Source organism: Phalaenopsis equestris, unplaced genomic scaffold, assembly GCF_001263595.1.
Source record: "Phalaenopsis equestris unplaced genomic scaffold, ASM126359v1 Scaffold000202, whole genome shotgun sequence".
NCBI lineage: Eukaryota > Viridiplantae > Streptophyta > Magnoliopsida > Asparagales > Orchidaceae > Phalaenopsis > Phalaenopsis equestris.
The window spans coordinates 1,047,740-1,063,740 of record NW_018164644.1 but is presented as its reverse complement, the minus strand read 5'-3'; the positions used below and the strand labels follow the sequence as shown (position 1 = coordinate 1,063,740).

The 16,001-nt window shown below is 31.8% G+C and overlaps 2 protein-coding genes across 3 annotated transcripts; one reads left to right on the top strand and one right to left on the bottom strand.

The window, feature by feature from the left end:
• Positions 1-254: 254 nt before the first annotated feature.
• On the bottom strand, positions 255-15,679 carry LOC110022859 (chromosome transmission fidelity protein 8 homolog). 2 transcript variants are annotated; one of them, XR_002293817.1, is made up of 5 exons: positions 15,435-15,679; positions 15,153-15,357; positions 15,029-15,078; positions 5,102-5,159; positions 255-511 (listed from the first exon to the last, which is right to left on the bottom strand). XR_002293817.1 is itself a non-coding variant. In XM_020721985.1 (4 exons), exons 1-3 carry the CDS (start codon positions 15,579-15,581, stop codon positions 15,044-15,046), a joined length of 387 nt encoding a protein of 128 aa, XP_020577644.1. In that variant the 5' UTR covers positions 15,582-15,678; the 3' UTR covers positions 257-511; positions 15,029-15,043. The 2 variants fall into 2 exon arrangements, 1 of the variants encoding a protein (XP_020577644.1); XM_020721985.1 differs by lacking the exon at positions 5,102-5,159 and having other exon boundaries at positions 257-511; positions 15,435-15,678.
• LOC110022704 (DUF21 domain-containing protein At4g14240-like) lies at positions 6,951-12,476 on the top strand. Its single transcript, XM_020721776.1, is given in 13 exon segments — positions 6,951-7,130; positions 8,631-8,707; positions 9,379-9,462; positions 9,566-9,679; positions 10,142-10,228; positions 10,359-10,430; positions 10,802-10,875; positions 11,210-11,297; positions 11,411-11,484; positions 11,558-11,894; positions 12,261-12,307; positions 12,405-12,448; positions 12,451-12,476. Coding segments are annotated over 13 exon segments (1,296 nt in total). The 5' UTR covers positions 6,951-6,958.
• Positions 15,680-16,001: the final 322 nt, after the last annotated feature.

Sequence of the window (16,001 nt, the reverse complement as noted above, 5' to 3'; positions counted from 1 at the left end):
TATGTATTTACAAATCTAGATCCAAAATTATATTATTTTAAAATCTGATGTGTATTTTGACCCACGCCACCCAATTCTCATGTATTTACATATATAACAGCTAATTTTTCTTTTTTACAATTTAATAAACAAAATTTTTTACATCATTTGATTTAAGTCTATATATTATTTATTTATTATTTAATTAATTTGAGCCAAAAAGTGTCGAACAAGTATCGAACATGAGTATTCGGCTCATTTGATTATTGAACGAATCAAACACAAGCTACTTAACACGTGGAACACGAATTGTTCGACAAACTTTTTTGCCAACCACAACAACAAGGAGGAGGTTAATGAATTAGTAATAAATAAATAAAAAAACTATGTTTTAACTTCTTGTGCACTGAATGTGGGTCTTCATATTGCAAGGCTTAAAATCCTCAAGGTCTGGAGGTTTTCGAGGCCAAGAAGTGAGGAGGGGGCTGTCCATAAACACCTTCAGAACAGATTGATATTCAACGGCCTTTTGCTGCAAGTAAAATAATATCCAAATTAAATGAATTGAGGATATAATTGCAAATAATGCAAGTGAAAGTTATAACAATTGGAACAATCACTAATTGTCTTAGAAAGAAATTTACAGCGAATAAATTCCCATCAATTGCGAAAACCCTCAAGACATGGGCTTAATCACGTCATCAATAGGATTTCAAAATCTTAACTGAAGTTTTATTCAAATCTTCATGGTCTAATTGATCTTTCTGAAGGTGCCGTTACAAAAGATAGAAATACATGTCACCGTTAATAAAAAGAAACATTTACATACATACCACCCAATATTTTTCTCAATTACACCACGGAATCTTTCATATCACATCAAAAATATTATTATTTTAACTTTTAAAAAGTGAAATGCATCTTTTCATGCATAGGTGAAGTGGCATGTATGTAAAAATGGAAGTTTAGGTGTTGGATATGTAAATACAAAGGAATTAAGTGGTATGTATGTAAATCTGCCTAATAAAAAATACGTTCAACATCATGAAGGCATCAATTAGGAGTTCATTTTGAATACGCTCAAAGGTAGATTCTTCTCTCCAAAGTTAATGTATGGGGTGGTAAGTCTTGGTTGATGCCAATTCCCAAGTCCTTAATGTATAACTTACTAAAAAGTTTGAATGTTTTCCCCCCTCTCCTCTTCTTTTCATTTTCATGGGTGATGTCCTCCACAAGGAGCTCCATGCAACCACCAAAGATGGATGAATTAATGCTGGTCCCTCAAGACATGGTCTAATTCCCAATTTTCACTTCAATAGGCTAGATGTATTCCTCCACTTCAATCATCCAATGTTAATTCTACTAATAACATCCCCATCTATGAACAATAAACCTAAGATATCAAAAATGTTTACTCTTTTTTAATGACTTGATCAACCATTGTTACAATCCTGCTACTACATCTACTACTACTAAAATTACATTCAATGTATTCAGTTTTAGATTTACTCAAACGAAACCCTTTAGAACCAAAAATTGACCTCCATAATTTGAATTTTTCTTACTCATTCTCTAGCCTAATCCACAAGAAGGATATCATTAGCAGAAAGCATACTATACACCAAGGTACAACCTCTTGAAAATGTCTAGTAAAAAATCCAAAACTAAAGCAAAATGATATGGGCTTAAAGCTGATCCCTAATGTAATCCAAGTGAAAAAAAAAAAAAAAAAAAAAAAAACAATCAAACGCAAGAAACAGCTCTAGCATACATATCTTTAATGGCTTGTTATTCAAGTCATATCAACACCTTTCTTTTTTAGAACTCTCCAAAGAAATTCTCTTGAAACCTTATCATAAACTTTTTCCAAATTAACAAAAAACATATGTAGATCCTCCTTACTCTATTTGTACTTCTCCATTAAACATCTCAAATAGATGTATAGCTTCCATATTAGACTAGCCCGACATAAATCAAAATTGATTTTAAGTAATATAAAACAGTTTCATAAATTTAAACCCCAAGTAATGTCTATCATGTGAACTTCTTGCACATTCACGCAACAACTCTAATGGTGAGACAAATTTGGAACAATCTTAAAAATTTGATGGGCTAAGTTAGGGGCATTCAATAATTTGGAATAACAATAGCCGCTTGTAAAAAGTCTTAGATCCTTTTTTTGATTTCCTGTCATTCAAATTTTTTGGGTATTCTTCTAGATTTTAAAGAAAAGAAAAGAAAAATCGTTGCACCTCCATTATTAACAAAAGTTATAGAAAACTTCCTACTTGGAAATGCAAAGTCCTCTCTAAAGGTGGGAATATTGTTTAGATTAGCTCAACAATATTTTCTATTCCTTTGCTTCTCTTTCTTTTGGATTGTGAATCGGAACACCAACAAAATTTAGAAAAAGATTCTTGGGGAAAGGAAATGATAAGGCAGAGATCTCCACTCAATCAACTTGAAGAATTTATGTAAACCCAAAAAATCTTGTTAAGCATGGCGTTTCGAATTTATGTAAAGGCACTAATGTCTCTCATTATATTAAGATGTTATCAAAGTATCTTAGTCTTTCTTTCATCTCATGACATAGAATATCAATAACGGAGCAAAAAACAAATTTCCGTAAGGTTGTTTGGCATGATTTTTCAACAAAGCACTTAGCTTTTAATCAGCTACTGTTTAATGTTTTTTTCTCTATAATGTTTCTTTTTTTGGTCAACTCTTTATTCTACAACTTTATTTTTGTATTATTCGATCAAATTAATAATATTGCTGACATCTTACTTTCAGTTTACGATAGGAAAATTCCTCCACAAGATGTGCAAATGAAATTTCATGTTTCAGTGACATGAACACCTCCAACAACCTTCTCCTGCAATAGTTAAATATGCATGCATAAAATATTTGTAAATATATATATGTCAACATAGAGGAAAAAAACAGAGAACAATAGAGGACAAAATCTAAACAGTGTAACAACAAATAAAAATCTAATTACAATCATAACCACATACTTGCACACAGAAGATTCGGTAGATGGAAACAGGGAACCTTTGGAAGAAGTTCCTTGCTTCCTTCCGGTTGTCCCCAGTCCCAGTATAACTTCATGCAATCCAGATTTATTCCTGCAGATTGAGTACCTAAGATTAGAAAAATCGTTAAATAAAATTCATTTAATCAAACATAAAAATTGACAGAAATATTATTTTAAACATTAAATTCTGCATAAAAATTAAAGCAATATACCTGCATGTTAAATTAGGCGCATCATTTTCTAATTGCTGAAATTCTTTTAGTGGAAGAGAAGCCTCAAAAACAGGAAACTACCAAAAAAATGTTCGTATTAAAAAATGAGAAATCATGTAAATATTTAACAAAGCATTAGATTTGCAGTACCTTCAAGGAGCTCCATGCAACCGCCAAAGATGGATGAATTAACGGTACAAATGTAGTAAAACTAATATTTTTAATAATATTCAATTTGCTAAAATGACATCCTACACTTTTGTGGAGCTGGTTATAATCCAATTTTGGACCTTAACATATCCTTCTTCTCTATCAAGATGTTTTTGCACTCAAAGTTGAAATTTTCACTTGAATGTATCTAACTTGGTCGCTTTACTCTTCGAATTTTATCCAAAATAACCACACCATCAGAACTACTGTGTAAATGGACAGAAGGTTGATGCGAGAAATAGGGTTAAAAAGTATAAATGTCTTTTGCATATTTCTACAACACCTGAATTCCTTTTTTTTCTGTAATCCCAAATATAATTTCTTGCTCCAGTTCCATTGTTGAATGACAAGAGCCAAGAAGATTGGAAATCGATACGGATTGCTAAAGCTAGTAAAATAAATGTTAAGCTTCTGAAGTCTTGTCTCCGTCTCCGTCATTAAAGGAGCGAAGTTCATCTTCGTTGCCTCTCACAAAAATCATACTCAGTGCAGATACATACTTGTCCTCATGTTGGAGAGTCTAACTACAATACACATTCAACTACTTATCAATCTCAACCAGTGGGTAGCGGCCACACTTCAATAGAAGTACTTAACAACAACAAGCCTTTATTCCACTAAGTGGGTCACTTACATGAATATTTTTCTCCATTATGGCCTATTGAGTGTCACACTTTTATTTGATTCTCATAAATTAAAATCAATTTTTTACAACATGCCCAAGTCTTTTTGGATCTACCTCTACTTTTCTTGACATATTAAATCTAAAACATCTACTCTTCTAATTGGATCATCAGATGATCGAAATTTAATGTGACCAAATCATTTAAGAAAACTCTCTCTAATCTTGTCTGTCACTTGAGCTACACTAATGCACTTCGCATTTTGTTTCTAACTGTAAAGTAACTCATCCACCTAAGCAATCTCATCTCAACAACACTTAGTTTTATTGTTCTCTTTTATAGGCCAACGTTCTATACCATAAAACATTATACGTCTCATCACCAGCTTCTAAAATTTTCCGTTAAGGTCTAAGGATTACTTTTCTATCACACAATAGGCTAGATGTATTCCTCCACTTCAACCATCCAATGTTAATTCTACTAATAACATCCCCATCTATGAACAATAAACCTAAGATATCAAAATTGTTTACTCTTTTTTAATGACTTGATCAACCATTGTTACAATCCTGCTACTACATCTACTACTACTAAAATTACATTCAATGTATTCAGTTTTAGATTTACTCAAACGAAACCCTTTAGAACCAAAAATTGACCTCCATAATTTGAATTTTTCTTACTCATTCTCTAGCCTAATCCACAAGAAGGATATCATTAGCAGAAAGCATACTATACACCAAGGTACAACCTCTTGAAAATGTCTAGTAAAAAATCCAAAACTAAAGCAAAATGATATGGGCTTAAAGTTGATCCCTAATGTAATCCAAGTGAAAAAAAAAAAAAAAAAACATGATCAATCCTCATGTTCAAACGCAAGAAACAACTCTAGCATACATATCTTTAATGACTTGTTATTCAAGTCATATCAACACCTTTCTTTTTTAGAACTCTCCAAAGAAATTCTCTTGAAACCTTATCATAAACTTTTTCCAAATTAACAAAAAACATATGTAGATCCTCCTTAGAAAGCAAGGCACCTGATTTTATAATAGTCAAGGAAGAAATATACACTGGTTGCATTAGAAAGCAAGGCACCTGAAATTAAATAAAAGGTTAACTGGGTATGATTCTCCAATTATTTCAAGAAAATCATGAATTTCATGTGCTCATAAAACCTACTCTAAATGGCTCTTTTTTTGGATGCTGACACTAACTAATCATTAAAAAATTTTCAGAATTTTGCTAAACAGTTAAAATCAGAACGAATACAGTTATTAATTCAAGCAACTTGCAAAACAACGAAACAAAACAAGAAATGCGTGCTTAGCTTCCATACTTCAACATCTCTTCTAATTTTTTTCTCCCAAGAGCATTTCAAATACACAGAAAACAATGTAAATATCTCATGTAAAATCAAAATGAGACAAATGTGGAGCGTAAACGTCAAAAAGGAAAGTATTTTCAACCAATGCAGTTCTTTGGATTCTGCTCTATTGCAAGAAAAATCTCCACGGAATAAAAAAAACAAAGCAAAATTAAACTATGGTTTGATCTTTGGACCTCCACTTTAGAGATAAAAGGCAAAACCACAAAACCAAACAGCATAATTAGGTTACAGATGGCATATCGAAAACAAATTATCAGGAAAACAGAGACCTTCCTTATACAGCAAACAAACAACTAATTTATACATAACTGTTAGACTGGGGCCGTCGACTTGAAAACTTATCTTAGGCGTAAGACTAAAAGGATAATTTAATCATTTGCTAGTTATTATTATGGGGTATAAAAAGGACTTAAAATGTTTAGGGTTATGTTATGTGTGATTGTTGTCTGGTTACGATTTGGGAGAGATCACCTACCTCCTGAATTATAGATGTTCGTCTTTTATGTATTCGTACTATATTTTTTTGATTTAGTACCGACGAAATAAAATCTATTGTTTTTGCCTTAATTCCTGCGGAAGCTTATCTCGTTCCTCTCAGTATCATCTTAATTCAATTTCAATTCCTCTCAGTATAATCTTAATTCAATTTCAATTCAAGAAAATTACAAAGATAAAGCATCAAATTTTTAAACCATGAAAAAATAAAGAAATTTCCACGACATGTCCAAGTTATATATGCAAAGTCAAGAGCTTCTAGGCAGCAGAGATGTAAGAAAGTAATATTATATTATTCAGAAATCAAACCTTGGATTCCCACAATATTCCAACGGGTTATTTTATCAAAGCAACTCATCGAAAATGTTGCGTCACCGCGTCCAGGTTTCTTTTGAACGGTTACAGAAGAATTCAAAATGGGAAATAGAAGTTCCTCCTCTAACTGTTGAGAGCTTTTGACCGTTAACAGAGACGTGAAGAAGCAAGATACTTCCTAACGAGCTTCCAAATGAATAAAAAATACGGGTGTCATTGCAATTAGCAGTTTTAATAGGAATTGCTAATGCCAATGAAAGAATTGGAGAACTTGTTTGACGTCTCATTTTACAGCAGAATAAAATACCAAGTGATCACTATTTGATACATGGACAATAACCAGGTAATTTAAATAATAATAACAGTAAATTAACAATTCAAACAAGTTTTCTAGATAAATATATATTCGGTGGTATGTATGTAAATATTAAATTTACGAGTCGAGCTAATTTGAATACGTACGTTTTAACCGAGTTGAACGAGAGAATTTGAACATGTTAACGTTCCGCCTGGGCAGTTCCTGTTCGCCTAACTTCCTCGACACTGACAGTGGAGCTTTGCCTTTGCCGAGGGGAGAAAGAGAGACAAAGGCAGTGAGGTGAGTTAAGATGCTGCCTTGGAATTCTCTGGCGCTGGCAAGAATAGCTGTAGCGGCCGGAGCCCGCGGGGCGGGGGCGGGGGTGGCGGGAGCGGTGGGATGGCTATCCCTTTTGGTTCGCCTTTGTGGTTGGCGAACGCCGGAATCTCCTGTTTTCTCGTGCTTTTCGCAGGTATCATGTCGGGGCTTACCCTGGGCCTTATGTCGATGGGCAGTGTCGAGCTCGAGATCCTGCATCGCAGCGGCACAGCAACCGATAAGCGGCGGGCAGGTGCGTTAATGAAGTTAGGTCAATCTAGCAGGTTTCGCCGATAGCTATGCTTAATGGTTTGTCTTTTGATGTGCAATGGTTTGTCTTTTGATGTGCTAAGTATGGATGCATAGTTTTACCATCTGAATTTGTTTCACCTCACAAAATCCCCATTTTTAATTCATACAACTGTAGCCACTTATATAAATGGTTATTGTCCTACAAAATCCCCATGTTTTGATAAATCTAATGTCAAGTCATTCTAGATTCATAATTTATTTTAACAATCTCATATTAGTTATTTATTGCGCTTTATCTCAAATCTTAGATTTAAGATGTGTATATAGGCGTACTTAATAAGTTTTCGTCTCTCACCTCCGCTTTGGTGTTTAGGTGTGGTTTTTCGCTTTCCTTCTACAAACCTATCTTCTTTTTCTATCTAGCATGAGCCCAACATATGCTAAAGGTGAGACCAAGTTTTTGGGCATTAGTGAATGCATTCTACAATAAATAAAATTTGATTGCCACAAATTTTTAATTTCTCTCTCAATGTGCTAGTATTGCAAACTATATTTTTTTCTCGATAATTGTGATTGTACTAGAAGAGATACTTTTTTGAAGGGTGACAAAAATTGAATATTGTTGAGTCTTAGAATCAAGACTTTTTTATATCATACCCATTAATGTTTCAACTTCACATTCATCTAGAACCTAGTGACAGCCATAATAAAACATTCAATGTTAGAGATAAATTATTTTTACAAACTATATTTTCCACGATTGTGGTAAATGTTTACAAGAAGTACATTTTTTATGAGTGAGAAAAGTTGAATACTAACGAGACTTATAATCACTATAAAAAAATGGATAAAATTAGTTTTTTTTATGATTTGTATATTATGCTCGCAACTAAGGAAGAATAAAAGAAGATAAATTAATAAGTAAAGCTAGAAGAATCAATTATCCATAATTGTCATAAGGTCAAGTATCTCAGATATATTGTATATAGTAACGAAGATTTAGATGTGAAAATAATTTTGGCGTTAATATTGGATGATTAAAATAGAAAAATAACTTAATATTATTGTGTGATAAGATGATATCATGGAGATTTAAAAAAAAATTTAATAAAATTGTTATTAGATTAATGTTTTGTTGATCTGAGTGTTGGGTAGTAATTTTTTCTGCATTTAAAGCACCCAAATCAATATATCATACCCATTAATATTTCAACTTCACATTCATCTAGAACCTAGTGACAGCCATAATAAAACATTCAATGTTAGGATTCACGATAAATGTTGCAACTCCTAGCTTTAATTTTAATTGTAAGCTAAGGGATTATAACTATAATATGGATTTGCTGGCTAGCATTTTTTTTTTACTGAATAGTACTCTCTGATCTTATGATTTAAGAGTTGCTAGTAATGTTACTTGCTTAAAACTAGCTGAGCCATGATGCAGTTTTTTTTTTCTTGTGCTAGTTGGTCTTACATTTATTAAATTGATATATTGTTGCAGCTACCATTCTCCCTGTTGTTAAAAAGCGACATCAACTTCTGGTGACTCTGCTATTGTGTAATGCTGCTGCCATGGAGGTATGCATCTAAATGTCCTTGACTTGGCGGAACTATTTATTAAGTTGGTGAATAATTATATACTTGAGATTTTTTTTTAACTTGTGTGTGATACTTTTAGGTTGTTCTCATTATGTTTATGGAAATGTATTTTGTTAGGCATGTAGTCAGAGATTGCTCTCATTGCACAGCAGGAAGGAATATATTTTTTATGCAATAATTTATATTTAGCATTATTTTGTCTCTCATGGAAATTTTTTGATGACGATAAATTATATGAAATCTTAACTGTTTATGTCTTTTTGAAGCTTAAGATTGCATGGTAATATGTTTGTTTGATATGTATTATAAATCCTAAAAATATTAAGTTTGTAAATAATTATAAAGATCACTTACAAAAATAACACCCAATTCCCAAACTTTACTTTTCTGCATTTAGAGCACCCAAATGTTTCTTATTACATAAAAAATATCACTATTTTAACTTTTAAAAGATGAAATACACCTTTTCTTGCACAGGTAAGGTGACATATATGTAAAAATTGAATTTTAGGAGTTAGATTTGTAAATACATTAAGAATTGAGTGGTATGTATGTAAATCTTCCTAATTATATTTATAAGAATATTTTTTTACTTTTTTTATTACTTGTATTATACCTCTAGGTTGTCTCATGTTTTTATGTCATTACAGGCCCTCCCTTTATTTCTTGATAAGATCTTTAATCCAGTCGTCACAGTTATCTTGTCTGTAACATTTGTTCTGGTTTTTGGAGAGGTATGTTGTTCCCCTTTTATATTGCAGTTTTTCAGAGCTTGGAATTCCTTAGCATGTATTTATTAGCCTAGACGTTATTGTTTGTTTATGTTTCTGTTTGCAGGTTATTCCTCAAGCCATATGTTCAAGATATGGCTTGGCCGTGGGTGCAAAATTTATATGGCTTGTGCGAATCTTAATGGTCATTTGCTACCCTGTAGCTTATCCAATTGGAAAGGTATTTGAATCATGGAAAATTTACAAGAATATCAGTCAATTTTTATGTATTTACATATCTAACAACTAAACTTCAATTTTTACATATATGTCACCATACCATTTCAGAAAAATGGTGTATTTCGCTTTTTAGGAGTTTAAATATCGGTATTTTTAATGTCATATGAAAGTTTTGGGTGGCATAAATGTAAAAATCATAGTTTAGGTGTTAGACATCTAAATACAGGTGGTATGCATGTTAAAATCGTAGTTTAGATCTTTCATGATCCTTTTAGTGTTTTTTTTTTATTATTATTGCACTTGACTAGTTAATCTTATTAGACACAGCGACGCCAAGATAGATTTCTTGTTTGAGAAACAAGTTTTGTTCTGTTTTTCACGTTGTTTCTCAGAAACATTTTTACATAGTTCTATTAAGGAAAGCCCGAGTAAGCTCATCTTCAACTTGTTAAAATTGTGTCAGATTTTGGATTGTGCGCTTGGACATGGTGATTCAGCAATTTTTAGGCGTGCTCATTTGAAGACACTCGTTTCTATTCATAGCAAAGAGGTACATTAATTTCACAAAAAAAAAAACTTAAGCCTATTGTCCTTTTAAAAAGTTTATTTGTTATAATTACTAATTTTATCAACATATATGATGACTGATATTGTGTTCTCTTGTGGTGCTAACATTTTAGGCTGGTAATGGCGGAGAGCTCTCCCATGTTGAAACAACAATAATAAATGGTGCTCTTGATATGACAGAAAAGGTATGTTATAACAATTTTTTTTAAATTTATAAAAAAATAATAAAAAAATAAATTAAAAATCACTTTTTCCATATCTGAAGTAATGGTTAATGAATTTTTGGACTTTTTTATGAAATCTCATATGTAAATTAAATCTTATCAATGAACTATATTGTTGACGCTAATTAATTTGTACATTTTTACACTCATTTATTTATAGCATAAAATTTGTCTTATATTTGTACTCAATTCTGCATGAGATTTCTTTCTAGCATAAAAATTGTCTTGCATTTGTACTCATTTATTACTGTTTCTGTCCATGAATGTTTTTTTGTTATTTTATATCATCTCTTATGAATATCTGCCTTAAATATCTCTTTTCTAATACACAGACTGCTGAGGAAGCAATGACACCAATTGAATCCAAATCCACATTCTCATTAGATGTCAATTCAAAGTTGGACTGGTGAGTGTCGAATCTTGTGCAATATCTTTACTTTTTCAGTGTTTTGTCTATGTTTTGATGCTCAAGCTTTATTTTTATTACAATATATATATTTTTTTCAATTGATTGAATGAATTTTTAAGCCTAGATTTCTATGTAGTATTTATAGTAAATTACTATTAAAATTATCATTTGAATAGTTTTCCTTGTGCTTTTAGTTTTCATCCAAGTACTTAGATTCTCTAAATTAAAAATTTGTCATTTATGAATTTAAATGTGAGTATGATTATTCTTCATTGTAAATCTGCATTAACAAATTTTAGACTCTAAGACATCTTTCGTTGTTCTTTTACAGGGAAGCCTTTAGCAAAATCATAGTTCGGGGCCACAGCAGAATCCCTGTTTATTCAGGAAACCCAAGAAACATTATTGGTTTTCTACTGGTTGGTGCCAACTCTCTGCCGCTCTAAACTTCTCTTTATTGTTTTGTTCAGCAAAAAATATACATGTTGTACATTTTTTTGGGTTTTTTTAACTTTGTAAATTTCTTCTGCAGGCGAAAAGTCTTCTCGCTGTTCGTGCTGAGACAGAGACGCCAGTTAATGTTGTTTCTATAAGAAGAATTCCTAGGTTTCTCAAATTTACTTTTTTTTCATTTTTATGATATTTATCATAAATTTTCTTATGCCTAAAATTTTTTCAGGGTCTCAGCAAATATGCCTCTATATGATATATTAAATGAGTTTCAGAAGGGAAGGAGCCATATAGCTGTTGTTGTCAAGACTAATGTAAAAATAAAGAGTCTTCCACCCATTGAAGAGAACAAGTCTGAAGAAAATAAAGAAGCTTCTGACGAATCAAACTTGACAACTCCTTTCCTATCAAAAGAGGACGACACTTTTGTGGTGGACATAGATAAGGGTCCAGAAAAACAAGCTAAAGGTAATAACCCCACTTCGGGTCTTACATCAGAGGATATTGAAGATGGAGAGGTTATCGGCATCATCACTCTTGAGGATGTGTTTGAAGAACTCCTTCAGGTACATGCAACTCATTTCTTTTATTGTTTCAATAGTTATGAGTCGTTTAGTAAGTCTAGGATGCATTTCCATCCTTTTTTACATTATGTCTAGCAAGTGCCTTTATTAAACCACGATCATTCAAACTTCCATGAGTTGGAATGATTTCTGCTTGTATGTTAGCACTTGTTCGATATTTTTTGTGGCCTCGCCTTGCATAAATGAGTATTGCAATTTTTCTGCCTATATTTGGACTGTCAATACTTGCAATATTCGGGGTTTATTGCATCTTGCTTGTGTTCGATATTGTTTCCTTGGAGAAGAACCTATATTAAATGTGAGTTATTTGCTTTTATTACGCTCATAATGGATGTATTTGTTGTGTAGGATGAGATTGTGGATGAAACTGATGAATATGTTGACGTTCACAAAAGGTAATTGCATTTTTTTTTTGTCTTAAGCACCATTCATCACAAATGGTAAATAATTTGAAAAGGAAAGATGTTGTAAGTTTAATGTTTTTATTTGCAGGATACGTGTGGCTGCTGTTGCGGCCGCATCTTCAGTTGCAGGAGCTCATCAATTAGGAGGTTAACTAAATAAAAAACAGCAGTAAGTAATATCTCATATTTTACCTTTAATGAGAGGGATTTTGCTAATGAATATGCACTAGTTACAAATTTTTAAATGATGTTCTAGTTTTGCAATGAGAATTAAAATAATAAAAACATGTTATGTTTCTATTATAGAGATGATTTATTGAATTAATTTTTCTTTTAATTCACTTAAAGTGTGATTGGTTTATTAGTACATCTAATGCATCTTAACAAATGCATGCTTTTATGAAACTTATTTTTCTTTTAAAACCCTTGAAGGACTTGGTACTAAAAATGTTGTGATCTTGTTGGTCGTGCCTATCTGCAGGTTATTGATGATTCTACATAATGATAGAGCTTTTTTTGATATGGTGATGCGGGACAAAAGTTACAAAACCAAATGGAGAGAAGTTGAGGCAGACCACAAGAGTAGACATTAAGGACATTTACATAAATGCAACCAAATTCTTTTGTATTTACATTTTAACATCAACAGCCTAGCGGTGGGCTTTTTGGAACATACCACCCAATTCTTGTATATATACATATCTAGCACCAAAATTTTATTTTTTTGTAAAATCTGATCTGTATTTAGACCCATGCCACCCAATTCTTATGTATTTACATATCTAACATCTAATTTTTCTTTTTTACAATTTAATAAACAAAACTTTTTACATCATTTGATTTACTTCTATATATTATTTATTTATTACATAATTAATTCAAGCCAAAGAGAGTCGAAGATGATTGAGGAAAAATCTATTCTTGATTGGCTCATTTATAAATTGAGCTCAAAGAATATGTTCGTGTACGACTCTTTTGTTTATCGAACGAATCGAACACAAATTATTTAACAAGTTGAACATAAACTGTTCGCGAACCACGAGTTTTTTTGACATCCATAACAATAAGGAGATTAATGGATCAATAATAAACAAAATGAAAAAAAAAACTAAACCTTAACTTGATGTGTACTCTCTCTCTCTCTTGCTTTCTCATGCTACCCTAAAATTTACTTTCTTTCTCGTTCAATATCGAGAATAAATAAAGGCTCCGCATAAGAGAAAAAAGAACAAAGAATCTCTCCATTAATTAATTCTACCTAAGCGTCAGAGCCGAAGAACGAAGTATATATATCAATATATGGGAGGATCGGTGGAAGACAAAGACTTTAGTTTATTTATTAGAAATGTAATCATATATTTAACTATGGGTTGATTTGGAACTCATCAGATGGATGCTAGGCTTTATTGTTTAAAACATCCTCTTAAATATAATATTTACAAAACAAATAATAAATACTCATATATAATCATATTATATATATTTATATACCTGTAACGCTTAAATTGCACTGATTCTTAAATTTGCACGAATATCCATGTAATTAGTTTTTAGGATTCTTATGTATTTATGCATCGATTACATAAACTTTGATGTTTAATTTATAACTACATATACTACTTTGGTGTCAAATTTATGCATGAAATGTTATATTTCACTTTTAAGGTGTTGGTAATAATACTTTTTATATTTGTAGGTTTGGGCATAGTGCAAGTAAAAAAAAATGTATTAGATATCTAAATACATAAGATCTGTGTTATACATTCCACTTTAAACTATACATGAAAGGATATGATGAATTTCACTATTAAAAATTAAAAAAATTATATTTTTGACGTGTTATTTGGTGTTGTAGATGTAAATAAAATTTAAGTATTAGATATGTAAATTTATAGAAATTTGATGTATATAGCCATTGTTAAGAATGATAAAAATCTTTAATATAAAATGAAAGATTAGATAATAAGACACTATAAATTTAATTTAGATATAATTAACATAAAAAGATCATAAAATATAATCTTTGATATATATTGATTATAAGATTATTCTGATGAATATTAAGTCAGGATATTCAGATCTATATTACAAGTTGTTGGTTGATTGACATTATGTGATTCACTCATAAATTTAGAAGTTACGATCACACTTTATTTTAAAACATTATTACATGTATATCTAGCAAAAACTTGATCCTTTTATTTTAGTTTTTTGTTGATGTTGAGCTTTGTTTGGTAGATAGATCTTACTACATTTTATATTAATATTTTGTGAATATTACTGTAAGTTTTCTAATTTACATATTTCATTATCATTCAACCAACTACAATATTGGAAATATAAATTAAATCTTAATAATGATATGAATTCTTTAATAATTAAGTGTTTTTTTTTATCTCCAATAATACAACTATTTGGAGTAATACACTCGTTATATTTTTATTTTGCCTGTTTTTTACAGCTTCTCCCCAAGCGGCGAGAGTTCATAGACAATGCAGAATCCAACCAATAAAAGTATTGCATTTATCCACTAAGATAAACTTATAGCTTGTGTATGATCATTGCTTACAGCCAACTGCACCTCTTCTGATTAATTAATTTGATAAGAAGCTCTCATAAATTAAATCAAATTTGAAACGTTTAAGTTACAGAACAGGCAAAGCAAGTTTTTACAACAATTAGAAGAACTTTCTTCTGAATAAAACAACTAACCTTTTGCTCTTCGGATCATTGAACTGCCTTCTTATCCTTTACCTGCGGCTCTGAAAAAAATGCGCAGAAGTTTAGCCAACTAGCAGAGGAATTACAACAAATAGGTGAAAGGCAAAAGTGGTACTTGAAATCAGAGCCTTGGGACGTGTCTTGAAGATAATTCGATCACGAATTATTCCGATAACTTCCAATTCTACCCCCGAAGGATCAGCATAATCCGACTCGCACGCAGCTTCAACCTTCTTCTTCCTAAGCACTAGCAAAGGCTTCTTGAGAGCCACTTTCGTTCCCGAAAGCTCGTGGTAGCCGACTGTAAATGTGTAGTTTCCCTGTAGAGATGATCGGAGATAATCAGAAAATGATGAAGTCATCGAAATAGGATTGGGACGGAAGAGAGAGAGAGTACTTTGGAGACGCAGCAGAGGCGACCGATCTCGAGATTTTGGAGATTTTCACCGATGGATGGATGTGATTCCACCACACCCTGTAGCTCTATGATAGCCCATTCCCGGCATTCTTCCGCCCCGCAGCTGCACTTCAAGCGGATCTGCATCCTGCTACTATTTCAGCGACGGAGATTGAAGAGCAGCATAGAAGAAATGGCTTTTGCCAAGTTTTGAAGGCGGGAAAATTTTAGTGCTTTGCCGCCAAATTTAAACTTCGATTTTCGTTTTTATACATTTTTTCTAGGCGAATAGTTTTAGGGTGATTTAGATGATAAAATATTACATCCACACATCACCTGGCACGTCGAGATGACTGGCGGCTATATTGTCATACGCGTTATTGCGGGCGATATTGTCGCCAGTAATTGGTCTTCCAGACGTATGAATATCCAGGCAAAATATCATTTTCATTTATATTCATACCACTTAATTCTTACATTTTTACATATCTAACACATGATTTATATTTATTACATTTATAGGAATTAAATTTTTCATTTTAGATTAAAAATGTCACTATTTTAATT